Source organism: Seriola aureovittata, chromosome 8, assembly GCF_021018895.1.
Source record: "Seriola aureovittata isolate HTS-2021-v1 ecotype China chromosome 8, ASM2101889v1, whole genome shotgun sequence".
Taxonomy (NCBI): Eukaryota; Metazoa; Chordata; class Actinopteri; order Carangiformes; family Carangidae; genus Seriola; species Seriola aureovittata.
In genome coordinates this window covers 12,678,176-12,704,885 of record NC_079371.1, presented here as the reverse complement: position 1 = coordinate 12,704,885, position 26,710 = coordinate 12,678,176, and the positions used below count along the sequence as shown (strand labels likewise).

The following is a 26,710-nucleotide window of genomic DNA, read 5'->3' as shown; positions in this document are numbered from 1 at the left end:
AGAGAGACAACAGTTAAATTAAAAGCAAGCCTTTTATTCTAGCCGCAAAAATAACTCAGATACATTCACATCAAAGTGTCCAAAACAAGGCAACAAGATATACAGTGAGCTTCCCTGCCCAAAGTCTGACCTTCCCACCTCACTGCCAAAAAACTACAGATCCCAGAGATATGAAGGCAGCTGAAAGGGAGGGTGTGTGTGTGTGTGTGCGTGCGTGTGTGTGTTCGTGTATGTGTCAACATGGCAATGGCATCGAGTCATGGTAGTAACAGTCCACTCTGTTCTGAACCGAGATCACAAGCCAAGAACAGAAAGGAACAACTCTTTTTAAAAAAAAAAAAACACTCCACACTTTTAACACATACGTGTCTACAAACCTTCATATTAAATAATCTCAAATATCACTTAAAGACAGCACAACAAGGTTTTAATGGATAGGGTCGCATTTTTGTAAGTAATCCTTAAAACAATGCACATGTGCTATTACGTATATTAAAAGAAAAAATGGTTGTTTTAATTGTTCCTCCTGTCCACAAAATGGTGTACAAGGGTGAAGAAAATGTCAAATAAACAGAACAGTAGGGAAAATAGAGAAAATCCAGGAGCTGTTGTGACTAATATACTGGCCAGTATAGTCATTACGTCACCAAACTTCCAAACCAAATATCTTGCAGACATGCAGATCAGTCACTGTACCACTTTCTGGTGTGACCAGGCCTGAACTCAGACTGTTGAAGTTTCAAATGAGCGACTAAAGTTTAGAGTGTGTTTCTATACAGAACGAAGACTGGATTTTGTCCCCTCTCTCTGACACCAAAACAACTTTAGAAAGTGATCTCTTTGCAGCCAGGAGACTGGAGAGGCAATTACAACAACCAGTAGCCCTTTCAACATACCTATGGGCATGTGAGTATGGTAGAACTAGAACTATTGACTAGAACTTGGAACAATGTGAACCTATCCTTTCACTAACCAGTCAAACGTTAAAGGCAAGCAGAGTGGTCATTATCCTCTGATATAGGGCATAATACAAACTGTACATGAACTCCAAACTCATCTACAAAATCTACAGTGTACATACATGTGTCCTACTGTTGTCTCTGGCACAGTAACAAATGTGCAAGAAACAAAATCTACCAAAAATGGTCAATCAATCAAATAAATTATATCTGATTAAATATAAGAAACCAACAGAATTCATCTCATGCTCTGCTAATAAAATAAAGTAAATGCATGTTTAGTTCGTGGTAAGTTCATCACAGAGCTAATGACTAATGAGCACTCGTTAGTGTAAGACAGAGAAGCAAAGCAGCAAAGGGACGAGAGAGGGAGCGCAGTGTGTATCACCATACATGGAGCGGAAACCAATGGAAGTTAGACTGAGTCATAGACGTGCTCGGCCCTCTCTCTCTCTCTGTCTCCCCCACACACACACACACGGGTATACAAACAGTAACATCAAGATGAGAACACACATGTTCATATTCACAGCTAAAGTCTCACACGCTCGTCCACTAAGGTTTCACACATTTTTTGTAAACAGTTGTCCTCTAATAACACACATTCAAGTGTCCATAAATAAGCCACCTCAAGAATTAAAATGAAAGAAATATACATCACATTTTCACAACAGGCCTGTCTTGGCGTCACTCCTTTTGACAACAAGTCAAACTTATCTAGACAAGTGCTTATTTAGAAAAAGGTCAAGTAGGCACTGTTTCATTCAAAGAAGGCTGAGGTTAGACCCATAAGTTACTAAAAACTAAACAGTCCCTTTGGAACAGTGGTCGTTAACTTCAAGAAACATCAAGAAACATCACTAAAATCACCACCTCTGCACCTAAATATTCAGGTGGGTGTAAAGTCACTGAATCATGATGGATAGCAAAGTCTCCACACAGCAATTAGAGAATAAACTAGTGACCATTAAGACATTTTAGATCCACAGTGGAGGTGTTTATTCTGCCAGCGCAGGACCCTTTACCTGAACACATGTGTATAGAGGTCCGTGGGTGACTACAGCACTTTTTTAACTGATCCTGTGTTGGTTTGAAGGTCTGAGCTGCTTCAGGTTGCTGGTGACTGGAGTGTCCCTGTGGATCTGCCACAGTGATCAGTTCTGTTCAGTTCAGTCCCACCAGACCTGTAAACAACCAGCATGTAATTAGTAAGATTATCTTTGTCTTTAATAGAGCCAAAATCTTAACCAAATAAAAAAAAAAGGAACAATCTTCCAATAACAATTCAGCAAAGTAACACAGTAATTTTGAGACTATATTTTTTAAAAGTGTGGTGGTATTCTTAATTTTCTGTATTGTCAATAAATCCACACTGTTGGTTTTGGTGTTTTAATGTGATTTGTTGACAACAACAAAAATACAGAATAACAACAGGTTTGTCCATAAAGTCAGATCACTCCACTGGAGGCAAGAAACCATCACTTTTATTTAACAGCTGAACCAGATGATTTGCTTCAGAAGCCAAATGAATTACATAACAAAGTTTGTAAAATTAATGATTTATAAAGTTCTGAGATTGTTTTAAAGTCTCCTAAGGAGACACATTTTAACACATCATCTATATCCGTATTACCTTATATAACCCTAATATTATCAATGATAAAGAGGATAAAACAGTAAACTGAACACAACAACACATAAAACAATCTGTGGGCAGAAGTTATTCATCTCCAGTGCGCTCTCTGTTTAGGTTCAAATATGGTGAAGTTCAAAGCTAAACACTTACTTTCATTTATTTGTATGAGTCAACACTTTTAGTCTAAATAATATCATTTGTAAAATGTGTCCTGTCAGGACCTTTAACACCATGATACTGTCGTCTTAAAATATAAAAACCTATTCAGAAAATATATGTACAGTTAAGCTACTTATTATAACTTAATGTGCTTGTGCTGAATTTCTCAGTTCTTGGGACATGTAATTTACTTAAAGTCTACGTCAATTTTCTCGGTGGGCTCTGGAGGTTACCTGTAGCTGCGTTTTAATCCGTCTCCTCCTCCTGTCTCAGGTCTTTCTGAGGAGCAGATACGACAGTTGTCCCTAACAAACCTCTTCTCACAATGTAAGGACATGAGGCACCACTTGGGATGTCGGCAAAACCTGCAGGACGGAAAGAGGGGGAGAAGGAATGAATAAGAGGATTAAGGGACAGTAGATGAAGGACTAAGTGTCAAAGCACAAAAATAAATAAAGAGAGGAGACAGAGAGAAAAGATCACAGGCAGAAGGAACTTCTGTTTTCTGTACATTACAGGGTCAGAAAGTCAGTTTTTTGTCATTTGTTTGTCTGGTAAGAACTTGAACTGTGAAGTTTGTCATAGTATCATGCAGTGCCTGGGAACATAAATGGAAATATGTCATATTGCTTATTTTTGTTTTTTTGCCAACTGACTGTTTCAGTTTTTCAGCTAATAGTTACCTTTCATGACAACTTCCGGCAGTCCGTAAGGTTCATACTCTGTGTCGTCAAAGGCGGCTGACAGCTGCGTCCTGTTACGGCGGATTCTTTCAGCCAGACGGGCTGGGTCAGCAGGGATGGGGAAGGAACCTGAAAACAAGATTTTGTCTGCTGACTCTGCTCCTTCCAATAGTGGGACAGGGGAGACAGGAGGGGAGTCCACTATATCTTCATCCACTTCTTCCTCCGTTTGTGTGTAAGCGCAGTGGAGCTCAGATGCCGTTGGAGCACTGCGAGAATAAAATATCTCCTCTGTTTGACTGCAGACACTTTTCATTTCTGTCCTAACAGCGCTGCCTGAAGAATCATTGGTGTTTATTTCATTAGTTGCTCTGGAAGCGTTGGGTTTGGCTTCAGGATTCCCTGGGTGACACTCTGTTGTTTTGGTCTTATTTAGCCCTGAGACTTTATGGAGATCTTTGGTAACGTGTTGTTGACCCGTTTTCTCTGATGACATTTGGATGAGTTCATTGTCTCTCTTTTCTTTGTGATGTGTTGGACAGGTATCTGACCATTGTAATACGATGATCTCCTGGTTTTCTTTTTCAGATTCCTGCATCAAGACACAAAACACAGCAGGCCTGTTAATCCAACATGTAGACAAAAATTTATGCATATAACTGTAAGTCTAAACTGAAAACTGTAGCATTTTTCCCACCTAAAGACAAGCACTGAGGACAAACAGGTGCTTTGAATTCTAAAAACATATGACACTTTATTTTACTGGAGCTTAATTTCCTAATCATTGGGAAAGATTTACAACTTTCTAATTTGGAATTCACTGTAGGAAAGTAGCAAAAGCTCTATATAAATACATATTCAGTCATTATTCATTTATTATTGGAAACTTTCCACATGCTGAACTGCATGCTTCCCTGTAGACAGATTCAGCTGCCCTGCTGTGCAGTGATTAAATTAAACAGTAAATCATGTCACTGGAAAAACAAATTCAGTCCTCACACCTTTTAAATGGACTGCATTTATTTGTTATAAAGAGCCACAGATGCATAATGGTCTGGTATGTAAGTGAGTGATAGTTTTAAAAAAAAAAAAATCACCTTGTCGATCTTGGCAGTGTCCTGATTGTATTCCTGAAGTGCTGCAGTCTTTTTAGAGGAGTGGAAACTCTTTGGTTCAGGAAGGTTGCTGTGCTGCAGTCTTGTGGTAAAACAAGAAAAAATGTTTATTCCAAGCATACACACAGGAAGACAACAGAAGCCTTTATATAGACATACATTAAACAGTACAAATATACATAATCACCTTAAATACACGCATTTAACACTCAAATGTATGTTACTGCCACATTTTGCATTGCTTCTGTAAGAGTGTGTTACCTGGAGAATAACAGGCGGCCCTGCAGCTTGTTGGAAGAGGAGGAGAGGAGTACCTCATCTTCTCTGATGACTGTTACATTACCAGGGCTCTCCTGAATACCCTGTGTGGGCGACAGACCCTGGCTGTGGGTCATCTCATCAGTCTGCTCCTGGTTTGAGTGGGATTGTCTGACAGCAGAGCTCCTGTCCTGGTTATCTTTGTTGGGAAGCAACGGGTCAAATGTTGGAGTTGGTTGGGAGGCCAGTCTCCACAGTACAAGCTCCTCAGCTTGCTGCTGGGTCTTCTCAGAGAGAGCCCGAACCTTCTTCTGCAGTGCCACCACCTGGACAGGACAGAAAAGACAGGGTGGACTGAATAAAAATAGTAAAGTAAAGTAATTCAGATAACTTGGAATGTCTCAACATTCAGTTGAAAAGAAAATGGATTAATGTTTTTCATAAATGATTTAATATACTGTAGATCGATTACATTTAAATTTCCTAGCAAAGATTATAAACATCTACATTGTAAACTAAATCATAAATTTAATTTTCCTGCCTATCTGACTAACTTAGCAACATATTTTTGTCTCTCTTCTTCAATAAGACATATCACATCACTGCTGTGATAGTAAGATGTAGCACATGGTCACTACCTGTTCCTCTAGGTGGTTGACATGAAGCTGAGATACTTCATCCAGCTCTTCTTCATCCCTTGTCCTTTTATCTTCCCTTTTTAAATCTCCTCCTTCATCTTCCCTCCTTCTCCTCTCATTCTGCAGTAGCGACTCCTGGCCCTCAGCGGTGATGTCATTCTGCTCACTAGGTGGCCTCTGCTCCGTCAAGCAGAACACAACAGCATCTCCTGCGTTTTGGCTTTGCTTGAATTGATCTTCTTGGTTTTCACTTACAGTCTGTAATGCCAGGCTGCTGGTGTCTGAGACGGTGAAGCCTACCATTTTTTGTTTCAGCAGCCGATTCTCCTGTTGCAGAGCGAGCAGTTCTACAACCACGTCTTCTGTTGCTCCATCTTGAACGCACTCAACGTCTTCCATTACACAAGCGGAGTCATGGTTACTGTCAGTCTTGTTTGAGTCTACAGAGCCTGGACGCTGTTCCCCTAACAATAGTGCTTCACTGTCTTCTTCACTGCCAACAGGTGTTGGTGTTTCAGCATCAAATGTCACAGTCTTTGGTTGATCTGCATCTCTCTGTGCAGTAGAGTCACCGACTGCCAGTGAGGTTGTAGTGTGAAAGGTGACAGCGCAGTCCTTTTCCACCTTCGGATGGAGCTGTATGGTGTCCGCCAACTTCTCATCTCTCTCTTTGACCTCTTTTTCAGCCTTGAATGCATCCAGCTCTTGTTTGCATCGCTGCAGTTCCTCTCCCTGGCTGAGGAGGGCACTCTCCTTCTCCTGTAGCTCAGCTAGAAGGCCTGAGATGTGCTGACTCTGCTTCTCAAAGGCCATGGTTAGCTGCTGTGTCTGACGTGTCACCTGAGAAGAAAAAAAAAGATTTAAAAAAAAAAAGCTGAAGAGAGAAAAAACATGCAATAAACCACTACACCCTGTACTTGACTGTGTTTTAAGAAAAGCTACACACCACAGAGCAAAGATGGCAGTTCCTATGGAAACTTTCAGTGTTCAATGAGTTACATACTTGCTTTATTTAGTCAATTCTCGCGTCTGCCATTATCTGCCGATATGGTAATCTCAGTCTAAAAACAAAAAGTGTACTAGGAGATATTGGGAACGAAATTTAAATGATCTTTGCCACTTATATCAAGTCAGAGCCCCGCAGAAAGCTCATGTCAACTTACTGGACACCTAGTGCTGTTTACAAAAAGAGTTGAAAGTGCTTTCATCAGAACAGTGGGTTTACCTCATTAGAATAGGCACAAATTTCCATTCCATCAGCTATCGGCTTTTTGAACAATATGTAAATAAATCCCTTTTAATCAGTGATATCTATTTAATAATGCCTAAATATATAATGTTTTCCTGCATCCCAATACCACTCTTCTATCAAAACCAAAGTATCATGGTCAATAAGTGACATACAGAATAAGCAGTGACATAAATACAGTGACCGACATGCAGTTACACGTGTGCAGTTTCTAGGTGTTATAGAACCGGGGATCATCTATACATCATCTAGACATTTTATATTTGGCTATAATTACCTCTTTGTGAACCAATTACTTATGATTCAATATGTAAAATTGTTTTCTTTGCATCTTATAAATATAAATTGTTTTACCAGGGCTGGACAAACTTCATATATCAATGTATATCCACTATTATTTACCTGGCTCTGCAGGGCCTCTAGTTTAACCTGGTACTGCTTAGCACGTTCTGTCTCCTTTTCTTTCTCCTCCTGCAGACGCTCCACCTCTTTTGCCCAACCTGAGGGGGCAGACTCACATTTCTGGAGGTCAGAAAGAGCTTCTTGCTGGTCTGACAGAGAAGACTCTCCCATACAGTTTTGTCTGGTGTCTTCCAGGTCAGAGGCCACTTGACCTGTTCGCCCCTCATCTAGCAGAGGTGAACGTTCAGGATCTATCACTGTTTGACCTTCTTGAATAAGATTTTCTGTCGCCTGAGAAACAAGCATGTTGAGTTGGTTGGTGGACTGGCAGAAGAGGAGGTGCTGCTCTGGAGAATGGAGGAGTTTGTTGCCACAGTGAACAATGTTGGAGTTGAGCTCATCATCATGGAGAGTCAGGTATGTCAGCGGACTGTTGGCAACTGAGAGTTTCTCCTCTTCCAGTGAGTCTTCTTTTCTGTTGCGCTTTAATTCTTCCAATTCAGCTTCAAGTTCTGCCAGTTTTGTGCTCAGCTCCTTCTTTACATCTATGTCTGTGTTCATTATTTGGTTCCTCTCCTCTTCCTCTCTCTTTCTCTCCTCTCGTTCTAAAGCCAACTGGGCTTTCACCTCTGATAGCTGTTTCTTCATCTGGATATTGAGCTCTATCATTTCACTCTCTCTGTCTTGTAGCACTTTGTTTTTCTCCTCCTCCTGCTCCTGTCTCTCCTTCTTTTCTCCTAACTCCCTTCTGCTCTTCATCTCTGTCTCCAAAGCAGCCATGGCCTTCCTCAACCTCTCTGTCTCAGCCCTCTCACTCTCCAGCTCTGCTCTCCATTCCTTGTCTTGTTCCTCCTTCTCCACAGCCTGGCTGGCATGTTTGCGGCTGAGCTGTTTGAGCCGGGTCCTGGCTTCTGCCTCAGCCCGTCGTTGGGCTTCAAGGTCCTCCAGTCGTTTCTGGAGTTCTTCACGCACATCTTTTATCTCTGAACGCAGCATGGCATTCTCCCTCTGGAGGTCTTCGGAGGCTTTGCCCTGCTTGGGCTTGAGCGAAGGTGTCGTTTCGTCCATAGAGGTGTTGCTGAGAACATCAGTAGTAGAATGAGAGGAACTTGAGGGTACATGATCAAATGTGGAGTGCTTCTTCATCCCAGAGCTATCACACTCTATCTCCTCATTTCTGCTCTTGTTCTCTTCCTCGTTTCTTTTTCTTCTGTGTCCTCCCCTTTGTAAACTCTCAGACTCTGTGGAGATAAGGACAGTGATGTGTTCAGAGTCAATGCCTTCTCCTGGCTCTCTGTCAGAAGGGTAAGATGCTGTAATCTCTGCCCTCCTTTCATCCACGCCCTCTTCCTCTTCCTTCTTCTGCTCTGCTCGGGTGGTAGCGGTGGGCCTCTTGGTGTGAGCTGACGGTCGAGGATGAAGAGTGTAAGAAGGCTGAGGGGAGAAACTCTGGCCAACAGGGCAAAACTGCACGGGTTGTAGAGGGGGTGCTGGTGCAGCTTTTTGCTCTGGAGTTAAAATGAAAGAGATACAAATAGTGAGTTGTAAGAGACCACACAAGAACCGAGAAATAATAACCTGGATGAAAAGCAGTAAATAAAGAGTTTATCTGTCTTTTTTTTTTTTTTTTGAATGAACACCAACATTACTGGAATTGATTACAGAAAATGATATATCATTGACCAGCAGGTGGCAGCACGGGGCTTCTACATTAAAAGGGAATTAACACAGCAAATACTGTAGAGCATACATGAATGTCAAGCACTTGGACATTGATTATGTAAGTGGATGAGTCTTAATGACTTATTTTTTCTGTACTAAACTCCCTTGTGGGGGGAGAAGAGAGAAAAAAGAAAGTCTCTCTACCTGATGTCTAGTTCGATAACATATCAAACTAACATAATTATTATCAGTATAGATTCCATGACTGATGGATTTGTCGTCTCTCCCACATCTCGCTCCTCACCCTGTATTTCTTTGAGGAGACGCAGGGCGTCGGCTTTCTCCTCTGCCAGTCTCCTCCCCTCTTCTTCTAGACCTTGCTCCCTCTTCCTGCTCTGCTCCAGACTCAGTGCCACACCCTCCGCCTCGCGCACTGCCTCCTAATACGAGGGTAAAAAATACAAATGAGGTGATTTAAACACATTCAAATTCTCCACCGTAAGGATTGAAAAAGGTTGTACAAAAGGTTCAGATACGTTGGACAGATCAGCTCTCAGCTGAAACTTATCAATATACATTGGCCTCTTAAATGTCGTGCAGATAGTAAATGTTATACAGGAAGGTTTGTGTGTTGACTTTAAAACATCTACATCTTCTTGTGAGTGTTTCTTCCAGATAAGACATCTTTAATTTCTCACATTTTAAAACTTGGCCATTAATAACTAGATAAGGAAAGTATACCACCTCTGCCAGCAGTGCCTTTTTATTAGTTGCACCTGCAATATTTGTATTTGCACAGCAGGACTTCCAGATAAGGAATGACTGATTAAGAACGTATGCATGTAGAGCTACATAGAGAATAGCGTCACAATAGCAATAAACCATATACAAATAAGCCACAGATAAAGGCAGCATTAGTATCGATGTTGAAAGCTGGTATACATGTAATTAGCTTCCACAAACAAACAACTCTGGAGTGTTAAACTTCCTCTGCAGTGTGGCTGTATTAAAATTTGGTCTGGTATTTTAATGCAAAGCTTTAGCAAAAGCTTTCTAATGCATAAGGACACCAGTTTTCCTTATGTGCAATTTCAGCAGTTTACCATAAAGATTCAATATTTCATCAGGCAATATCAGGCACCGCATCTTTTTTGGCTCTGTGAAATTTCCCCCAATGCTACACCTTTATTAAATGCATGATTCATAATTAATTAGACTGACATATGGAACATTGAGATGTTTTTTAAAAATTTACAGAGTTCCTTACATACCCACTGCTCAGCCAATGAATAATTGACGCACAAGACTCAGGACCACCACTAGCATGTATGTGTGCATTACCGTCAGTTTGACTTGTGTCTGTGCTTCTTTCTTCTGGCTATCCTGCAGCTGTTTCTCCGTCCACTTCAGTTTCTCTTTCAGCGTGTCCAACTCTTTGTCCAATGCTTGTTTCTGTAGAGACAACTGATAGAGGATATTATGACTCAGCAGCTGCTAGAAAACAGGGAAAATGAAATCAAAGACAATGACAAAGACAAGGGATACGAGAAAAAAGATCAAGTTAGGGGGTAAAAACAACAAAGAAGAAATAAAAGACTGGATGGCTGTTGTTGTAGGCGTAGGAATCAGGACCAGCGAAGGGAACAGGAAGCAGGAGAGCAATCAGTGATCAATACCGAGCATAAGCTGCGTCTGATGTATTTTTCTACCTCTCCGGGGAAACTAATGAAGACTTAACAAGCTGATCGGCTTCCCATCAGTGCTCATATAAAATTCTGCACGTTATTTCATGTCATTGTGCACACGAGCAGTACGCTGGTAGCATTACTGTGAATTAGTGTACAATGCTGCTGTTCCAATTTTAGTGCTCACATTACAATTACTAATCCAACAAATTAGTTGTTACTGTCATGCTACCTTCACATCATTGTTGGAAATAGCAACATAAACAGTACAGTGTATGAACCAGTGAACAAGCTGATAAAAAAAGCTCATGGTGGAAATTTCTTACTATAAACATAAAGAGAACGTGTTTGTGATGGTCATAAGTGAAACAACCTCTGTCACTAGTTTGGAGTTTGTTCTATAATATTTATTGACCCCATCATTCTAAGTAAGCCCAGAACAATTCATTTAGAAATCTAAGAAATTAAATGTTAATGTCATAAACAGTGTAACTTACTACTTTTTTCCGGAAGTAGTTCATTATTATTGAGAGAAGAAGCAGGGGCTGTGTAAATGCAACACTGCAACAATCCTCATAAATTATATCTACCTGCCAATCAAATCAGCAGATCAGTTTTTTGGAAGATTTTATTCAAATGTCTCCTCATGGCTGTAATGATCTCCTGTTCACAATGCTAGTCCATCTACTGCATTGAAATACTTAAAAGAGAGTCTATAAAGTTATTGAGATTCTATGGGTTACCCATGACTGAAACTGTACGCACCTATTCCACAAAAGGCAGTGTAAATTGGTCATTTGAGTCACATGAAATGTGCACTATCAGCAGCTGTATGTGATTTGATTCAACACACACTGTATCTCTGTTGTGTTTACTCCCTGTCACCTTATCAGATATAACGAGATAGCATCTGTGTGGTTTACAAAGGGCTTACAGTAAGGTTTTAAGAGGCATTGTGGGTAGAATAAAAGGTCATTGAATTTTTACACCATGCCTAAAAGTGCAGGCATTTTTTTTTGTACTTGTTAAGAGGCTCTCCCCTGTGCTAAGACTAAAATCTGTATCACTTTTCTGTTGATAAAAATAAACACCACAGCATTCCTTCATGTAAAACAAATCCAAATAAAAAGGGGGGAAAAAATGACAACACTATGTCTTAAACCACAAACACACTTTCTTCTCTGCATTCATGCATCTTGCCTCAAATACAGACCTTCACACAAATATTCCCTCCCTCTTCACCCTCATCCCGCAGCCATGCCTTCACGCCTCTCTCCATGAGAACTTGGACTGTTTCTCACACACAAGTTACAAGTTATGAGATTATTTCATGCTCCCATAACCAAAGCATTCTGCACCGTCAAACGCAGTCACACTGTCATTACCTTCGCTGCTCAACCTGTCCACTGGAGAGAAACCGAGGGGAGGGGAGGACGAAGCGGAGAGGACACGGGTGGGGAGGAAAAAAAAGAAAAAAGAAACAAGAGAGCAAGAGAGTGAAACAGAGAATGGGAGAAAACAACAAGGACAAGAAGCAAGCGTGGGAGAAGTAGTGAGATAAGTTTATTGACCTTTGGTACAAATAGTACAAGTCCCAGGAGAAAGAGAGGAGAGAGGAGAGGGGATAGCAACAGAGAAAGCAGGAAAAGAGAAACAGGAAATAGCTGAAGAAACAGTATATGTACACACTATAACTTTGGTCCTCAGTTTCCACTGTTGATAAAATCTTATTTAAAGGCTGGGCAAATGTATTTGTATGAAAATGCATATCAGAGGGATTATTCGCCTTGTTCACGTGTACGATTATGTGCAAAACTGTGTACCTTGTCAGCCTGGGCCTGCAGGGCATTGTGGAGCGCCCTGGCCTGCTGGAGCTCCTGGTTGAGCTTATTCACCTCCTGCTGATGCTGCTTCTCCAGACAGTGCCTCTCCTTCTGAAGCTCTGTCAAGTCCTAGAGGCGAGGCCACACACACACACACACACACATATACACACACATATACACACACACACACACACACACACACACACACACACACACACACACACACACACACACACACACACACACACACACACACACACAACTAAATGTGAGTCACTATAATTCAACTGTAATGTGGAAATTTTACTTTCTCTCTCTTCCTTTAGTTGCTTCTCCATCCATCTGTCTCTGTCTTACCCTCTGATGTTGTTTCTCCAGCTCCTTAGCGCGCTGTTGGTGTTGCAGTCGGCTGCTCTCTGCATTTTGCCTCTGACACTTTAGCTCCTCTTGTAACTGCTTCAGCCTTTGCTCAGCTCCTGATGCCTGCCACACAAACACACACAACACACTCCCTTTAAAACTGACAATAAGACTTCAGGTGTCAGTATTATGTTTATATATTTGGATTATTGTTTCTTGTATTGTATATTTTGTTTCAGGGCATCCTTGAAAAAGAGAGCTTGCTCTCAATGGCCTTCCCTGTATAAATAAAGGTCTGAATGAATGATCTTCGTTACCATCATTGGCTTAGCAAGTGTACCCTGCTAAAGATATTGCAATTACCGTGCAGCAATTAGTCACATATTCAATTATTCTAAAGTGTACATGTAAATGGTCAAATTTGTGGGGATGTTTGTTTCTTTGTATATATAAGTCACTTAAACCTGTTTTATCGCCTTTTTTGTGTTTTAACACATTTGTTTTATTGTTTTCACTTTGTTTTGTAATGTGTGTTGATTGAGGTTCTGCATTTGATATTCCAACATTAGAAAAAGCATTAACATTTTGAGAGCTGTGTAGCTACTAACAAACAAGACAATGGGAGAAATGGCAGCCTCTCCCAGTCTATCCTCAGCATTGTACATTGTTTGCCAAATGGTTGGATTTCACAAAACATCAGCTGGAGGTTTTACAGCACAGAACAGAATAAGTGCTCAACATTTTCAAAGTTCCTGATAATAACAGATTGTGTAACAAGCAAAATATTCCCAACATGTTTGTCAAAGAGAAATGTTTTGACAAATGAGGCCAACACCCATATTTTGACAAAACAGCAGAGCTTCAGGGAAATTTTGAAAATTCGCACTGGTATGCAACACATTTGTTTTCAGTAGTAGTAGTAGTAGTGCCACCAGCAGTATCAGTAGCAGTTGAAGTGTATGTTTTTACCCGTTCACTCTCCTGGGTCATGCGTGTGTGTGCCAGGCTAAGCTCGTCGCGAGCTCTCTGCAGGCTGAGATCCCTGGCAGTGAGCTCCTTCTTGCTTTGCACCATTTCATTCTGAATCGACTTCAATGTCCCAGCCTTCACAGACAGCTCCTCCTCCAGACAAGACACACGACTCTGCATTTCTGATAAAGATTCTGGTGTATGGACAAGACACAGAGAGACATACTGGTTAATAAGGTCTCAGGAAAAAAATCTTTCCCAAACATCTCTTAATTTTGAAAAAACAAAATGAAACATAAAATATAAAAAACGCAGTTTGAAACCATCAGATGACTTGGAAAACATATTTTCAACTATCATCCCCCCCCCCCCCCCGAATGAGTATTGATTTTATCAGCAAATTCTTGATTTCTTACAAATGAACACCGACGGTCAGGGACACAACAGCAACACACAGTTGGGGTCTTCAAAAATGAGGTCAATCCATACAGACTGGCTCACTGACAACCACAGCTGCTCTCACACTCTGTATGACTCACTTCCACCAGTCCTGTGGATGTCAGGCTGCTGATTTCCAAAGTCAGGGATGAAATCAATTTTCTGTCTGTCCAATATGTATAATTTTCCCATCTTTTTACTTTTGCACTGTTCAACTTTTTAACTGAAGAGCTGCACCACAATGAAAGCATCTGCTACTAAAGCATATACTAAAATATTATTTACCATCAATTATAAAACTTTATATATAAAGTTTTATAATTGATGGTAAAAATATTATATATATATATACACACACACACACACACACATACAGTTATATCTATCATAATCAGATATAACTGTAACCATAATTTGTTGTATTAACAATTTAAAAAGAACATACTGTTGTTTTCTACTATTTCTACCTTTACCATACAACCCCACTAATAAGAAAATCTGAATAAAATCCTGGAACATTAAATGATTATAGTAGAGAGCAGCATAGAAAAAAAAAAAAAAAAAAAAACAGAAAGAAAACCACACCTAAAATAAACAATACACTGTCCCTCCCCCTCCTTGTCCCAGCAGCTAAAAAAAGCATTTATTATTTCACAATGAACTGTCCCCTTCCTCCTCTGAGCAAACACACATGCATTGAGTGGAGCTGAGAGAAAGAGGAGTGTTATATCACAACCATAAAGTGTACTAAGAGCCACTCTACATCATGAAGCTGGCCCAGGAGCAGGCAGAGGAGTCTCCGGCTGAGCCAGCCTCTTATGTAACAAGTGTTGTTGAGGTTACGCAAAGTACATGAGATTCAGGATGATCACATTGCTTTACTTTGCTGAGGTAGTCTCACTAGAGCTGAAAACCAAACCAAAATGGAAAACATTTCATCATTATTTTTGGCCAAAGATCACAATAACAACTACACACCAGCCAATCTAAAACTGCTGAATAATGTAAATATGAAAATCTGAGCCATTTTTAAAAGGTTCAAGAATAATCATATTATATCTTTATTCAGCAAATACCAATAAAAAGCCCAAAACAAACAATTAATTGATCCTACTAAGAAGTGCTGAACATTAAAATGGGAACTGTAGTTTTTAGTTAATTTAGCAACCAACAAGTGCAGTTGAGTTACCAATTAGCTGTTTTTGGAAATTACTGAGCATTTCTTAAAAAGGAAACTATACATTTGTGACTAATTTTTAAAGATTTTTGTCTTCAGCAGCGAAAAAATAGCCTCAGGACTGAGAAACAAAGACGGGTAGTGAGGTGTAAGTACTGAGAGACCAACCCATTATTGGTTTTCCTCTTTTCATGAGATTTGTTGACAGTAGTCAAAATATAAAATAACAACAGCCTCATCATTTCAAGACTACCAAAATCAGACCCTGGCTAATGAGCAATAATCAGCATTAATTCATTCTGACCAGAGCTTGCTGGTCATCTCTCAGTCAAAATTCAAAACCAGCTATGATGCAGCTTTTGCGGCTGCGGCCCCCGGGCTCAGGAACACCCTTCCTATTGATATATGGTTGGTCAACAATGTTGTCTGTGTTTCAGCAACTGAAAACATTTTTCTAACCTTTTTTTCATGACAGAGCTTTTATTGACAGCTCTAAAACCCTGTATCAGAGCTGTTATAAACCTCTAAAATTAAAGGCCAAATTATAAAATATGCTGCCTGTCTCAAAAAAAAAACAAAAAAAAAAACACAGGATTACTGGGTTAAAAATATAACTAGAGCTGCAAGTAGTAATTATTTTCATTATCAATTAATCTGCAGATTAATTTCTCAATGAATCATTCGGTCTGAAATCATAGACAAAACAAAAAACAATCTTGTTTCGTTCAACCAAGACTCCAAAAACCAAAAATATTGCATTTACTGTAATGTAATGCCAAGCAAAGCAGCAAATTTGCAACCTGCAACTATCAAATGTTTGACATCTTTGCTTAAAAATGACATAAACAATTAACTGAATATAGAAGAAGTCAATCAAAATCAAAATTGATTAATTGCCGAATTGTGCTCTCAACAGGACGGAGTAAAACCAAGCACTTGTCTTCAGTTCATGCTGGGTCCCGGTCTAACTTAATACTGTTACCCAGCAAACTTCACTAAACCTGCTTTAAGAGACAGCGTGCCAGACTGAGCTGTATGTGTGAATATTTTCAAAGTGCAAATAGACGAAATCCAGTTGTGCCATGTAACCAAGGTGATCATTTGACATCCAGACTCACTGTCTGTCACGGTCCTGTGGTCCTTCTCCTTCCCACAAATCCCCAGCTCTGACTGGCCTTGATTGATGACATCAGTGCTGGATGTCTGGGGAGAGGATGGGGAATGTCTCCTGCCTGCTGGCCTCGTGTCATCCCGTTCCCACGGAAACGCAGCCAAGGGAGTGGAGAAGGACTCAGATTGGTCAGACGGGTGGCGGTGGGGTGTGCTCTTGTGCTGTTGTCGTGGCAACGAATCTGTGGGCACATCTGAGAACTGGAGCCGCTGCTGAGAGGAGGAGACAAGAAGAATTAGATAAAGAGCAAAAGGAGGGCGTGAGCTTGAACAGGGTGTCAAACCAGACAGAACATTTAACCTGAATTTACAAACAACAGGACTCAAGCTCTTTTAATGAAGAATAACTCTTTCCTGTTGTATTCATGATACTTAGGAACTATCATGACGAGTGGAGTAGAAATTATCTGTGATAATTACACTTTTGTCTGAATATGGGAAGAAGCGTGTGGGAGCTGAGAGAAAAGTCACAGATCAGGTGTGAAGAATAAAGGTAAACTGCAACAATAGCTACACTTTCTTATTTCTTTCTTACCTGTGAACAAACAGTCCAGGATTCATGAGTCTTTTAAAATTATGCAGTTAGAGTTCTGTCTGTCTGCAGTGAAAAGCCAGATGTGTTGCAATTTTCTGACATGAATTTTTCCTGAGATACTGGTCATTGGCTCAGCTTGACAGACACTAGTTTGATCAAGTAACAGTTACTCGCAACAACTGTGTGATTTCCCATAGTCTGACAGCCAAGAATCTGACTGTCACATTTGATCCTCTAATGTCAGCTTCATCTTTTGACCTGGCTGGCTGAAGAATTTGTTCCTTTCTGTTAAACAAGAAGCCACCAATTCTAATTAATTAGTAAGCAAAGAAGTAAGTAAAATAAGAAAGGATGTTCAGTCTGACATGAAGTTAGGTTTAAGCTTAAAGAGGACTTTAAGCTTAAACCAACATTGTCTTGAACTACCCTATGCAGAAGCTGGTACTTACTCGGATGTTAAGGGCCCGGCTCTGTCCTTCATCTCGCTGTCCCGGCCTCTCCTCCTTTCTGCTCCCTACAGGCCAAAAACACAGCATATGGATTGGACTTACAACCTAAAACCAATCACCAAAGCTGAACAGAAACAACAGCAGCGAATAACTTGAGTGGTTTACTGACAAGAGAGCAAACAGAAATACAACAGTCCCCAGAGGGTGAATGGTTTGGAAAGGATAGGGGCTGGGGGAGTTTATTTACAGCCTCTTGGTTCACTTCGGAGGCTAGTGGTTTTCCATTAAATTTTCCAAATGACAAGATAGTGACAAAACCATCAGAGAGAATACACATAGGAGTCATAAAGTTACAGGACTGTACCATTTTGTTCCCAGGGAGAGATTGAATTCCAGCAGGGAGTAGAAAACAGAGTTGTATCTGCTGACCTACTGCTGTTCTGCAGCTTCTCCAGCTCTGCTTCCAACCTGCCAGAGAGATGGAGGAGAAACGGAGAGAGAGAGTCGAGTGTGGGCAGGGACACAGAGAAAGTTCAGGAAGAAACAACAACGGTCCAGTGAAACAGATGAATGATTTATCTTATAATATGGCAACAGTAAGCTTTATTCAAGAACAAGAATGATTTCAATTTTGGTTTCCTGCCAACTAAAAATCAAACAAAACTCACAAGTAGGCAAAGTACCAGGAAAGAATACAATGGGGCATTTTTATTGGCATCGATCAATGTCGTTCTGCACATAAAAGCCTCAGTTTAAACAATTTTTTTTACATTAAGTGTGAACTAATCTCAGTTTCATACCACTGATGCCAATCTGTTGCTTTCACTGAATTGCTACAATAGCTTTCGATGTACTGGACATCCTCAATCATCAACTAACATGTAATCAATTTCCCTCTTCCGGAGAGTTTAAATAGCTTTCCACATGTGTAAAACAAGGCAGAAAATGAATTCTCTATCCTCTTATTTTTAATGCTGTACATAGCTTTAAGATTCTGTTCTTTCACTATCATCTGCTACAAATATCCACAAGGGTAATTGTACTAGATTAATAATAATTGTGTTCTCATTTTAGGTACAAAAGTCTGTTGTCCCCATAAAAAAAGACAACCAACACACCAGTCACATCAAAAACAGACAAAGAAGCTCAATGTCCAAGATGATAGCACTAACCTTTTGACTTCCTGGTTGAGTTTGTTGTTGAGAGTGCGAGAAGCATCTAGCTGACCCTCTAAAGAACATACTTGGGCCTGCTTGGTCTGAAACTCCTGGGACAAGCGCTCCCTGGCGATCACTCCCGCCTTGGACTCCTCGCGAACACTCTGGAGCTCTCTCTGTGCAGACTGGAGCTCCCCACGCACCTCCTCATACTAGTCAGGTGACGGGAGGAGAAAGAGGAGAGGGAAAGGTAAGAATGTTAGATTTACAAAAACTGAAAATACAAATCCCGCTAGAGATGCCTGACTATGAGAATGGCAAAATTATACATGTTATCAATTATTTATACAACTCATGTGTAACCTTTTTTGACTGCTTTTTAAAAGTTGATACTCTATGTACTCATGATATGTTATATAGTTACTTGTCATACTGATCAATTTTGTGGAGAACAGCACCGTATGAGTGATAGCCATAAACAAACATGTCTGCTTGTACCTTTACAGTCTGTTTTTCGAGGCTAGTTTGGATGTTGTCCAGCTGCAGTTGTTTTTGCTTGTTCTCTCTTGACAGTCGGTCTTGATGGACCTGCAGCTCCTTCACCTTTTGCAAGACCCGTCCTGACAGTCCCACCGTCCAGTCTTCCTCTGCCCAACTCATCTCTCTCTGCTTGGGCCTGACAGGGTGGAAAAATGACATGAGCACAAAAACTCAAATACAAGCTGATTTCTACTTCAGGATTTTTAGTTTTCCTGCATTATAAGACACTCCAGAGAAAGCGTTTCCTTTCTATTCTAAAAGGCCACTCAGGTTCTGAGAACTGGGGATAGATGATTTTGTTTGGCATCCACAAGACAATGTGCCAGCTGACCTGTCCTATTCCTGCTCGACAGATCCAGAATCAGCCATGGGAGACACTAGCTGGAATGAAGAAACCAGTAACACACACAGTCTGAAACAAAGAGGAGGTATAGGCCTGTTAAATAAGGTGCAGGTAGGTTGTGACAGAGGATCCAATCCATACCACATGTATCTAAACATGTTTCAATCATCTGTGCCTCTGGCTGTGTCCTGTCTTGAATATGTTATGTTGCTAAGGCTTTGATCCCTCAGAGAGACGCTGGTTGTCACCACTGGGCAGCTGTGACTCAGTGTTTTCCAACACAGAGTGCCTGCAATGTTCCAACAGCACTTCAAGTTGAAAATGAATCCTTTCTCTCTCAGACTTCTGCAATAACAGTTCAGGTTTCACATAAAACATAATATTTTTGTTCAAAACATCAGTTTTGAACAAAAATCTACAAATACTGCATTTGCCAACACTGTGTATATATATAGGAAAACAATGCATATATACACACACACATAAGTAGTGTTAAAAGTGAGAGTGGTGGAATGAAGAAAAGCCTGCCTGAAAGCCTGACCAATCATGTAAGGTTAATTCTGGACTTGGTTTTGACATGCATTCCAGCCTCAAGGCTATTAACACCATAACTCCAGTAAGACAGTTTCTGTCATAGCTCACAGCTTGTGTCGCTGTGTTTACCTGCAGCTGCAAACAAGAATGGAAGAAATACTCAACTAGTCTGATGATGTATTAGTGAAATACACACCTCATAAAACACTCTGAGTTGCTAAAAAGACAATACAATAACAGTTTGGTGGAGGGACTTCTTTCAACTGTGTGTGTGATTTCATTAGGCTGATGTGGTAAGCCTTGCATTAATGAGAACAAAATTCTGGTTAAAAAGAAGTATTCGGTTTGATTTAGGGTTGCAATAAACTGTTGTTTTCACTTACTAATCTATTGATGATTTTCATTATTCATCAAGCTATAATTTAATGTGAAAAAAAATCCCTGTCACAATTTTCCAGAGCCCAAGGTGACATATTGAAATTGGTTATGTTGTCCAAGTAACAGTCCAAAACTTTCACCTATTTAATTTACAATGTTGTAACAAAGAGAAAAGCAGTACATCCTCACATTAGTGAGAAGCATGGACTGGATCATATGGCATTTTTCCCTGGAGAACTGACTTAAATAAATAAATTCCAAAACTGTTGCCAATTAATTTTCTGTCATCAACAAGTGCCCCAGTCCTTAAGCCCTTAACCCCCACAAAATGATGCGATTTATCAGTTCTTAAATAGTTGCTGATTATTGTACTTCTGATTGATTAATTGATTTTGCTCTAATTGTTTCTGATACACATATACATTTGTGTGTGTAAATACTTTGGGTTTTTTTTACTGGTATGGACCTATGTTTCTGAAATAAAGTTAAAGTAAGTGATGAAAATATTAGCTGTATTAGTTGCAGCCTTACTAGTTTTATTAATGACATTACATAAGTCTTTCTATACTGCGTTATGTTTACCACACTGGCTCTGGTATTATGGCCATTAACTTCCCTCACCTTCAATCAAACTAAGGAAACTAAAAGTTCCTTCTTATAAACGTTAAGAGCAGGATGAAGTAGTTAAGAGCAGGGTTGGTAGATGTGGACGGAGGAGGCAGAGATCCAGAGGTTGGACGCTGGCCTGTGCTGAACCAATGTCTGATCACGAGGTTCAAAAACAACAAAAGACAACTCAACTTTCAGAGAACAAAAAGTTGAATGTCAGTTTAGCGTCCTCCATGAACAGTGTCAGTGAGTGAACAAGAACCGTAGCCCGACCATCGGACACACACTTTTCTGTCGGTTGTTAGTGTTTTGGTCCATCAGCGGCCAGTGACTGACAACTAACCTAGCCATGATGCTACAAGCTAACCCCGCACTTAAAGCTACTTACCCTTCAGTCTGAGGGAGTTACAAAGAGCCGCCAGCCGCCGGGCAGGCTCCCACAGGCAGCGGTGACGGTGCTCTGATACCGCTTGTCTAAAGCAACACCAGTGCCCAGGTCTTCACTAACAACGAAGTCGCTTTGAACAGAACCGACGTAACAACTGACGTTAACTGACAGTTTTTTCATATCTGACACAAGATGCCGCGCGTCTAGTGCAGCTGACGAGCCGAACCAGAGTTGCTGTGACACGAGGCGGGGCGGGAGCTAAAGTCCTCGCGGCGGCGTGAACCTCTGATGACCTCTAGCGACAACTCCTCACCTCATATACTGTTTGTCTATAGCTTCATTGACTTTCATAGGCAAATGTTCTCTTGGCCTCTCGTCTTCAAACACAAGGTTCATTTGGAACATCCACACAATAACAAGAGTCTTTATTTATTGGTTTCAGAATAATTTTCTATCGACTGACCAGCTGCTTAAACCAAATGGTCAAATGTATAATTATTCAGAATTTCTTGCAGCTTGTGCCATCCCCTCTAGAGTTGTCATTCATTTTTCATTTTCCTTTTGTCACTTCATTCTTGTTGTGAAACTGCTGTGGTTAAACTCTGTTTTTTCAGCTTTCCCTTGCAACAACAACAAGTAGACTGGAGCTCCTTTTCAACATGATATTGTTATAATACCTGGGATGGTGTCGTGGAAAATATTTCTTGGAGGAGAGTCAGGACTTTGCCCTTCAAGTGGTAGAGAGAGACATGCCAATTTTAGACTGGTCCATAAGTTCTACACAACAGAATCAGTTCTTCTTAAATACAAAAGGTATGGTGACACCTGCTGTGAAACCAGTGTTGAAACGCCCCTGCATCTGTTTTGGGCTCATAGCCTGCTGACAAATTCTGGTCTAATGTACTCAACTTTATTCAAATAAATGTCTTCAATTTTTTAAATTAATATTTTTTATAGATTTCATATAGGCATACATACATTTTACATACATAATACAAAAGGTCCTTCCTTGTTTTAATAATGAGCTGAAGAGGTATTTCGTTTCAATTAAGTCTTTTCGAAAAATGTCAAAACTATGAAAAGTTGCAGCTCTTTTGAAAAATTCCTGTTAAATATATTTGTGTACATTCTATTATTATTTACTATTATTATTAGTTATGCTGCTCCTATTGTGTTATTTATTTGATGTATTTTGCTTTTCTGGTATTAATATTTGAAAACTTTGAGTAGATTTTGATTTTGACAAGAGTTTTTGGAGCTATCAAGAAGAATTTGATTGGCCATACCAAACCCATTTCCTAGGGATAAACTCAAGTGATACTGACAGAAACACATTCGGCAATAGGAATACGGTGTATGAAAACAACATAGCAATACATTTCACATTTGTAGTTTTCTCATCTTGAACACCATTATCATTACACCTTGCATATCACTGGGTCTAACAACATAAATAATGGATTTAAGCAAGATACAGCTTTTACTGACTGGTGAACAGATAGTTATTAATCTACTTTTCTTATAATAACCTCCTTTAGCTGCCTGTCCATGCTGTATCTGGGTGACCTGATCTGCCGGTTAATCCACTGAGTGACAGTGCAGAGGAGATTCTGATTCCCTCTTGAGTATTAGCATCAAATATGATAACATAATTAATAATAAATACACTATAATTTAATTGTTAATTATACTTTGTATTAATAATCATGGTCTGCAAAGCAAAAGCATAAAAAGTAAATTTACCTATTTGCCTCCATTTTAACAGTTTGATGGGTAAAACATTATATATTGTGCAGCAGTACCAGGAATAAATCTTCGTACAAGTCTAAAGTTGATTAAATCAGAGAAGATCTTAAAATAGCCTTGAAAAGATGGCGTCTCAGCCCTTTGTAGCCTGATTTATACTTTGAGTAAAGCTTGGAACATGTAATCTTAGCCGCTCTGCCACTGTGTGAATGTGCGTTTGACTAGTGTTTTGTTGTTTGTCGGATGCTGGAGGGCAACAATGAAAGTATACTTTTTTTGTGTTTTATCCCTGGTGATTGTGGCTACAGCCATGTAGAGTTGAAGTCTTTTTTAATCAAATAAACTTAAGTCAATCACTGGTTCAAAAGTTACAGTAATACATAGCTATTCCGGTTAAGTTACAGCAATAACAGCATCCACTGTAGACAACTGTAATTAGATTATAATAGTCATTACAACCAGTCATTCTTCCAGGTAGGCTCTGGATTTGAATGTAATCTGGGATTTGGTGGCTCAGTGCTGAGTGGTGTGGAAACCCAGGAACTAGCCTGCATTTACTTTACATACAATACTATATGCATGCTAGTGAGAAACACTGCTAACACTTGAGAGTTTATAAGTGTGAGAACGAGAGATTACATAAGTGGTTATGCAATCTTACTGTAATACTTGGCCAGAACAGTTTGACTGGGAGACCATTTTTCAGACTTCTAGTATGTTATTTTCAAGGACTGAGCTGGGTATAATGGCAGTAGCCTGACCAGAAAGTATACTGGTTAAAATTCATGATGGCGCAGTTAAGTATCTGTCTGTGTAAGTGGTTTGAAGTACCTTTCAGCAAGGAAGAATCCAACCTGCTTGTGTGTTCAAGCTGAAACCTTCTTTACAGCTTTAACAGTCACATAAAAAGGAGATGAAATTGGAAAACACATGCAAAAGAAAGAAGTGGTTAAGATGAAATGAAAATAGCTTAATAAGCCATGCATGCGATTATGTAAATACTTCACATGAATTCTGTCAGTCACACACACAAACACACACTCCTCACCCATGTGTATGCTCATGTCATGAGGTAAGCTCATCTCGTCACTCATTCTTTATTAATACAGGATTACATTTATTCTCAATCCCAAACGCACACACACACTCCACATGAGCCTCACAAAAGTGCACACACTGTCTGCCAGGGACCGTCAAAGGTAGCAAGGCAGTCAGGTAGTTGTGCACCACCAGCTGGAGTCAGGGGAGCTTCATCCTTTTTGAATGCCACAAGCCCATGGAGGCCTGGTGTTCATTTGGCTGCTAAAAGAGGCTTTACTGGACAACAGGTGGATTTACGTTAGACAAGAATACACTTCAGTTTTGTAAATCCAGTTTCATGAAGGTAAGACAATTATTAAACGTGTGTTCTGGTTAGAGCAAGACAATAACAGGTGATAATCTCCTGAAGAAAAATTTGTATTGACCAGTGGTATGAGCTGTTTGCATTTACATGTGGACTGTTAAGTCTATAATGAGTCACATTTACTTTAACAGTCTTCACACTGATGAAATAGATCTGGCATGAAGGTTACTTCAGAGGTTTCTGTCTGAGAATATGAAATATTACATTTTCTACACATTTGCAGTAGTTGTGATTAAGTTATGTGCATCTAAAATTTACAAAAATGCTTCTACAGACCGACTGTTTATGTGTTTTTATGGTCTCAAATGTTTCTATGACCTTTTACTTTGTCTTTGTCCTCCATTATAATTCTAAAATAGTAAAACCTCTAATATGAACTTGCTTTAAGTTTGCTGTCATGAATGCCACATCCAGTTATAAGGGAAATTTCTTTTTTTTTCTACCTTAAACTATGAACTAACTCTCCATCAATCCTTTCTACCTTTCCTAGATGTTTCCTTGGTCCGCTGTTTTCTCTCTTGAGCCTAAAGTGCCTGGCCAGCGCACCACTGAGGAGTTGGTAACCAATACTCTGATGTTGGAGCTAGGGGCCATGGTGAAACGCACTGAACGCATCCGTTTAGAGAGGGCAACAGAGGGCCGGCGCCGCCGGCGCAGCTCATCCTCCACAGCTGACTATAGCTGGCTGGCCAACACCCCAACCCCCCAACCCTACGAGCTGACACCCAACGACCTGCTGGAGCTGCAGGACCTCTGTGCCAAGATCCCTCCTGCACAGTGTGGCCCTGCGATCGTCAGGTGAGGAAGACAACAAGAAAGACAGGGAGGCATACAGAGAGGCAGACATACTTTAGATACAAACTGGCAGGAAGAGTGAGGTATAAGTGTTACTACAATTGAGCGAGTATAAAACAGACTGAAACAGAGAGATGCAGGATAATGCAAAGATATAAAAGATGGAGAGCCACAGAGAAAATGTTAGAGACTAAAACAGAGGACAGGTAAGTTGAAATAGAGTATGAGATACAGGTATGGGTATACAGGAAGAGAGCTGCAGGGTTTCAATCTAATCCCTGTAACATCCTTAACTATAACTCAGAGAGCAAGCTGATAATTTCATAACCCAATTCTTTCTCTAGGAGACTACGTGCCTGACATTTAAACGTTACAGGCCTAAATACGGCTCAAACACCTGTTCTATCCTGCTCACAACTTGTTTGTTGTAACTGGCCGATTAATCCATAATGAAAATATTTATTAGTTGCAGCCTTGCAAGGGTCAAGGGTCGTCACTGAATTCATGGTTGACTTCTAACTTCTGCAAACAATTTCCCATTAAATTATGTTTCATTTTACTTTTATTTATTCATTTTTTTTACTGGTTCTATCTGGTCTCAGCCACCTTCCAGTACACGTTAGTGTAATCAGGTTTCATATCCTACCAAGGGCGTAGCTAGAGATTCTGGACGCCTTTAAAACACTGCACTGTGATGGCACCCCTCTTATGACTACATCTGTTTGTCTCTGCCCTCAGACTGTGTTCCTGTCTTGTTAACCCAGATCGGTTGGTCTGCATCTTCACTGTTCCTTATTCCTCCTTCTGTAGATTCAGAAGGCTGGTGTCTGAGATGGAGCCTGAGGTTCATGAGGTTCCTCGGCTGTTTCGCTCTGTACTGCGCGAATGTGTGGAAGAGCAGAATGGAAACGAAGATGTTCAGACCCAGGACACGGTGATCGAGAAGCAGCAGCGCAGCAAGAGCCTCTCCTTCGTTACTTTCCGCTCAAAGTTTCGCACGGGGCAGTTCTTCAAGGGCAGCAGCATGAGAGGTTCCAGAGGGAATCTGCAGCAGCAGGTAGATTGGTCCGACGAGGAAGATGATGGAGAAAGAGAAGAGGAAGCCATCAAGGCCAGGGCAAGGAAAGGAAGGAGCAAGAGCATGCCAGAGATTACCCCAATGGAGCAAAGCGCCCAGGGGTGAGAGAAAGGAGGGAGAGTCAGGGGAGAGGAAGGAGGGAGGGCTAGCATAAATATGGGGAGGAAAGAAAAACAGAAAACGTTAAGAATGGAGGGATGGTAGGATTCAGGGGAAAAAAAGAGACAGAATAGATTTGAAAGATTTTCATTTAAAAGGATTTCTTCCCCTTCAGGAAACCTGTCTACTTGCTAATGAACTTGAAGTCTTCAGTCCATCCCAAAAGCACTACTGTTCTGGTTTTAAGATGTCTGAAGCAGAAAGGTTA

At 40.4% G+C, this 26,710-nt stretch overlaps 2 protein-coding genes across 3 annotated transcripts; one reads left to right on the top strand and one right to left on the bottom strand.

Annotated features, from left to right (window-relative positions):
- Positions 1 to 13: 13 nt before the first annotated feature.
- Positions 14 to 19,187, bottom strand: si:dkeyp-115e12.6 (centromere protein F). Of its 2 annotated transcripts, none has more exons than XM_056383013.1 (17): positions 19,026 to 19,187; positions 18,543 to 18,739; positions 17,735 to 17,838; positions 17,371 to 17,435; positions 16,335 to 16,599; positions 13,602 to 13,795; positions 12,630 to 12,755; positions 12,270 to 12,398; positions 10,103 to 10,225; positions 9,066 to 9,201; positions 7,100 to 8,607; positions 5,449 to 6,288; positions 4,814 to 5,136; positions 4,535 to 4,634; positions 3,438 to 4,029; positions 2,988 to 3,119; positions 14 to 2,143 (listed from the first exon to the last, which is right to left on the bottom strand). In XM_056383013.1, the coding sequence occupies exons 1-16, from the start codon at positions 19,185 to 19,187 to the stop codon at positions 3,001 to 3,003; spliced, it is 4,983 nt and encodes a 1,660-aa protein (XP_056238988.1). In that variant the 3' UTR covers positions 14 to 2,143; positions 2,988 to 3,000. The 2 variants fall into 2 exon arrangements, with proteins under 2 accessions (XP_056238988.1, XP_056238989.1); XM_056383014.1 differs by having other exon boundaries at positions 16,335 to 16,596.
- A 5,705-nt stretch (positions 19,188 to 24,892) lies between these two features.
- On the top strand, positions 24,893 to 26,453 carry zgc:162144 (RD3 domain-containing protein). Its single transcript, XM_056383628.1, has 2 exons — positions 24,893 to 25,268; positions 26,076 to 26,453. The coding sequence occupies exons 1-2, from the start codon at positions 24,961 to 24,963 to the stop codon at positions 26,446 to 26,448; spliced, it is 681 nt and encodes a 226-aa protein (XP_056239603.1). The 5' UTR covers positions 24,893 to 24,960; the 3' UTR covers positions 26,449 to 26,453.
- The last annotated feature ends 257 nt before the right edge of the window (positions 26,454 to 26,710 follow it).